This window comes from Austrofundulus limnaeus, unplaced genomic scaffold (assembly GCF_001266775.1).
Source record: "Austrofundulus limnaeus strain Quisiro unplaced genomic scaffold, Austrofundulus_limnaeus-1.0 Scaffold929, whole genome shotgun sequence".
NCBI lineage: Eukaryota > Metazoa > Chordata > Actinopteri > Cyprinodontiformes > Rivulidae > Austrofundulus > Austrofundulus limnaeus.
Genome location: NW_013953331.1, coordinates 24,710 through 28,260, shown reverse-complemented (window position 1 = coordinate 28,260; position 3,551 = coordinate 24,710). Strand labels below are relative to the sequence as shown.

General features: G+C 34.4%; 1 protein-coding gene across 1 annotated transcript in view; it reads left to right on the top strand.

The window, feature by feature from the left end:
• The window catches only part of eipr1 (EARP complex and GARP complex interacting protein 1), a 49,950-nt gene that overhangs the window by 23,271 nt on the left and 23,128 nt on the right, over positions 1 to 3,551 (top strand). Inside the window, exon 6 of the mRNA XM_014029625.1 lies at positions 3,198 to 3,334. Coding sequence (XP_013885079.1) covers positions 3,198 to 3,334 — 137 coding nt within the window. The remainder of the gene's footprint in view (positions 1 to 3,197; positions 3,335 to 3,551) is intronic.

The following is a 3,551-nucleotide window of genomic DNA, read 5'->3' as shown; positions in this document are numbered from 1 at the left end:
AGACTTAGCTTTTCCCACATCTAGCTGGTGACTTCTACTCAAAAGCTGATTTTGAAGCACTCCAATTTGCTTTAAATTATTTATTAAATTTGTCTAAATACAGCAAGTATTTTCAATGAAAGAGTGACCAAAATCCTGATTTTATTGATCAGAATTGACTAAATTGGTTTATTTTTTCCCCATTTGAAACCTAGAAAATTGCAAAATTTCTTTCAATAAGGGAATCCTGCAAAACACTTTTAAGTTCTGGATCTAGATTAATTTATGCATCCATTCCCAGCAGTAAACCTGACTGCTTTATTTGTTTAATTAAAGTATTCAATGCTTAGTTTATTGTTGAGCAGGTAAAAGAAAAATATTTTTGGCCCTCAAGTTCTTCTGACTTTATGATTTTGGCCCATGTGACAAAATGTTTGGACACTCCTGCCTTAAAGGATTAAAGAAGATGCCTTAATATGGTTTTAGTTTAATATTTTAAAATTTTCAATTCAAAAATTTATTAATTTCATTAAAAAATAACTATATACAATAGAAAACCAAGAAAAAATACAAATCAAAATAAAATGAAAGGTAGCAGAAGAAGAATAAATCTTATTATGTCTGCCCCTTATATAGCTTCACTGCTTACTGTACATGTACAATGTTTGTCTTAAAGTGACAGTAAGATGCATCTTTACTACACTGCCTAGCTATCACTGTGTACCAGGCATGTGTAGTTGAACCTGATTTAAACAGTGTACCATCTGGTCTGTTATCTGGATGGCCTGCTGAAATCTCGTGGTGAAAGCGGCGTATATACACGCCATCAGGTAGAGGCAGATAAAAATATTTATTGACAACACTGCATGTGTTGAGCTTTATCAAATCACAAAGTGTGGTAATGATTTAATTGATAATGGTAATGATTTTTTCACTAAAAAAAGYCACTGATGATGAAGAAATAAATAAACTAATATATGGTTTCGTTTTCTACTGAAGTGACAAAAAAATGTAATCACATGGAAGGATTTAGGTTACTAAAACTGGWTGACAGACTCAACCGGTAAAACCCTAAATCTTGTTACAAATAGCACATGCTAGAAAATTGAAAACCAAAGATAAAGACACACATTGAAAGTGTTTCCCCAAACACATCTTGGTCATAGTTTGACAAGTATTATGGTTGTTTAAAGTGGACATATTTTACAAAATCCACTTTTTTAGTGATTAAATACATTTTGTTGTGAACTTGGAGTCTCCAGGAGTGCAGAAAAGTTGAATTTAGTTTATCTTAGTTCTGCATAGTTATCTTTATATACTGTTTGTGTCATTTTTTTTAAAGTTTTCTCTATTTTTATGACATTTTCTGCACTTTTATATCACAGAATTTATGAAATCTTCATTCTCCTCTGGCTCTGGGTCAGACGGCTCCAACATGTACGGKTGGATGGACAAGTTGTCTGTTGTTGACATCTGTTAATTAATTCGTAAAAAAAAAAAAAAACCTTCCTGCACCGCTGTATAGTTATTAACCCCCCTGACAAAGTACAATGGACCGCTCTGGATGGGGGCGGGGTGTGTAGCGCCTTGTTTACATTTAAAGAGACAGTGTCAAAATGAGTTGATCTGAGACACACCTCAGAAAAGGGGTGGAATAGGGGCTTTAAGGAGGAATTCAAATCAAATCAAATCATTGCAGTTCCACTTTATGTAGACCCCAAATGAATGATTTAAATGTGAAAAAGAAGGTTTTAAAAGCATAAATATCTCCTTAAAGACAGAATTCATTAAAGCCGATGACATGTAACAGCAAAAGTCAGCAAATGTTGGTGTTATACATCTCTTTACCTTCTGTTTAATTTTGCACAAACACCAAATATCGTCCTTTTATATTTTCTTTTTCCTGCTCCTGCCTGCTCTGGTCTCCCATTCTTTAATCCTCTCTCCCTTTTTCCTCCTCTCTGCCTCCCTCCTGCTCTGTATACCTCTCTCTGCCCCCTCTCCTCCCCTGTCCTTCATAGCTGAAATAATGAGAATGTACCAGGGAACTGTGTGGTGACGGACCGATCGATGAGCCGTGCTCCAGCAGGCTGAGCTGGGAGAGAAAGAGGGATGGGAGGAGAAATGGGAGAAGCAGAAAGATGAGGGTAAAAACCTGCAGATAGTCAGGGAGCAGAGAAAAATGCAGCAGTGGGATGTTACTTTTTAGAATTGTTAGATGTATCATAGTTGGAGGGAAAGAATTTTCAAAGTCTGCAATAATTTTGTTTATTTTATTTTATTTTATTTTATTTTATTTTATTTTATTTTATTTTTTAAGTAGCCCAATAAAGTGGTTTCGTTTTATAAAATTAGTACTCGGAGCTTTTTTTTTTTAACTCTTTGATTGATTTCACTCTTATTGTTTTGGCTAGAAATATGTGAAGCAGTTCTGATAAATATCCAGTGACAAGAATGTCAACTTGTTAGAGAAGCCTTAAATGTTGCTATTTAACCTGCCTTTTTAGTAGCTGAATGTCTTGAATGTTGAATATTTTTTTCATCTAGTGACATTTTGTTAGTTTAATGTATTTCTTTTGAGAGATAAAATGCATCACAATAAATTTAAATGAGTCTGAACCAACTTAAATGGATTTGATTAAACTTCCCACAACAATTAGTCTTAAATTTTCCCAACTCTCTTCACTCAATTTGAACACTGATCCTTTTGAAAGTGAATTATCGAGCACATGAAATCACTTGCAGCTTTTCAAATTATGGCAAGGTAAAAAAAAAAAACACATCTGATGCACCATACCTTGCTTTCATTTTAAATGGGTAAAAAGCTGTACAATTATCACTTAAGTTGCTTTAACAGGTTCCGTGCTAGCCTTGATTTCCAAAGACAAAGATGTAATTTACCTCAACAATAACTGGTTAATTGAACAGGCTCTCACTGGCCTTGATACCCACAATTGGTTTATATGATGGTCATGACAGAATATAAAGTGAAAAGAGAGGTAATATTAAACAATGTTACCACATGTAGCATGTTGTGCCTAACACTGTGCAGCCCCATTACAGGATCCTGATGTCTTTAAAGAGGCATATGCACTTATTTTGCTGACTAGTATTACTTTGATTGTATGTTTTTTTTTGGCAGAATCTTCCCACATGGGTTTAGATTAAACTGCCTGTATGTTTAGACATGTTAATGAAGGTCTTGTGGTTCTCTGCAGGTATCCAGCACTGCCACCTTAGAGGGTAAAGGTCAGTTGAAGTTCACCTCTGGTAAGTGGAGCCCCCATCACAACTGCAGCCAGCTCGCCACAGCGAATGACACGGCCATCAGAGGATGGGACCTTCGCACTATGAGGTGAGCTCTGAAAACATAATAATTCAATCAATTTTTAAGACCTGCAGTTTAGTTTTTTTTTTATTCAAAACCTGAAAATCATGATATTATTATCAAATATTTTGAGGAAAAATAAAAAATATATTATTTTTTTATTATCTTAACAAATACAGCGGGTAAAATAAGTATTGAACACATCAACATTTTTTCTCAGTAAATATATTACTAGAGGTGCTAA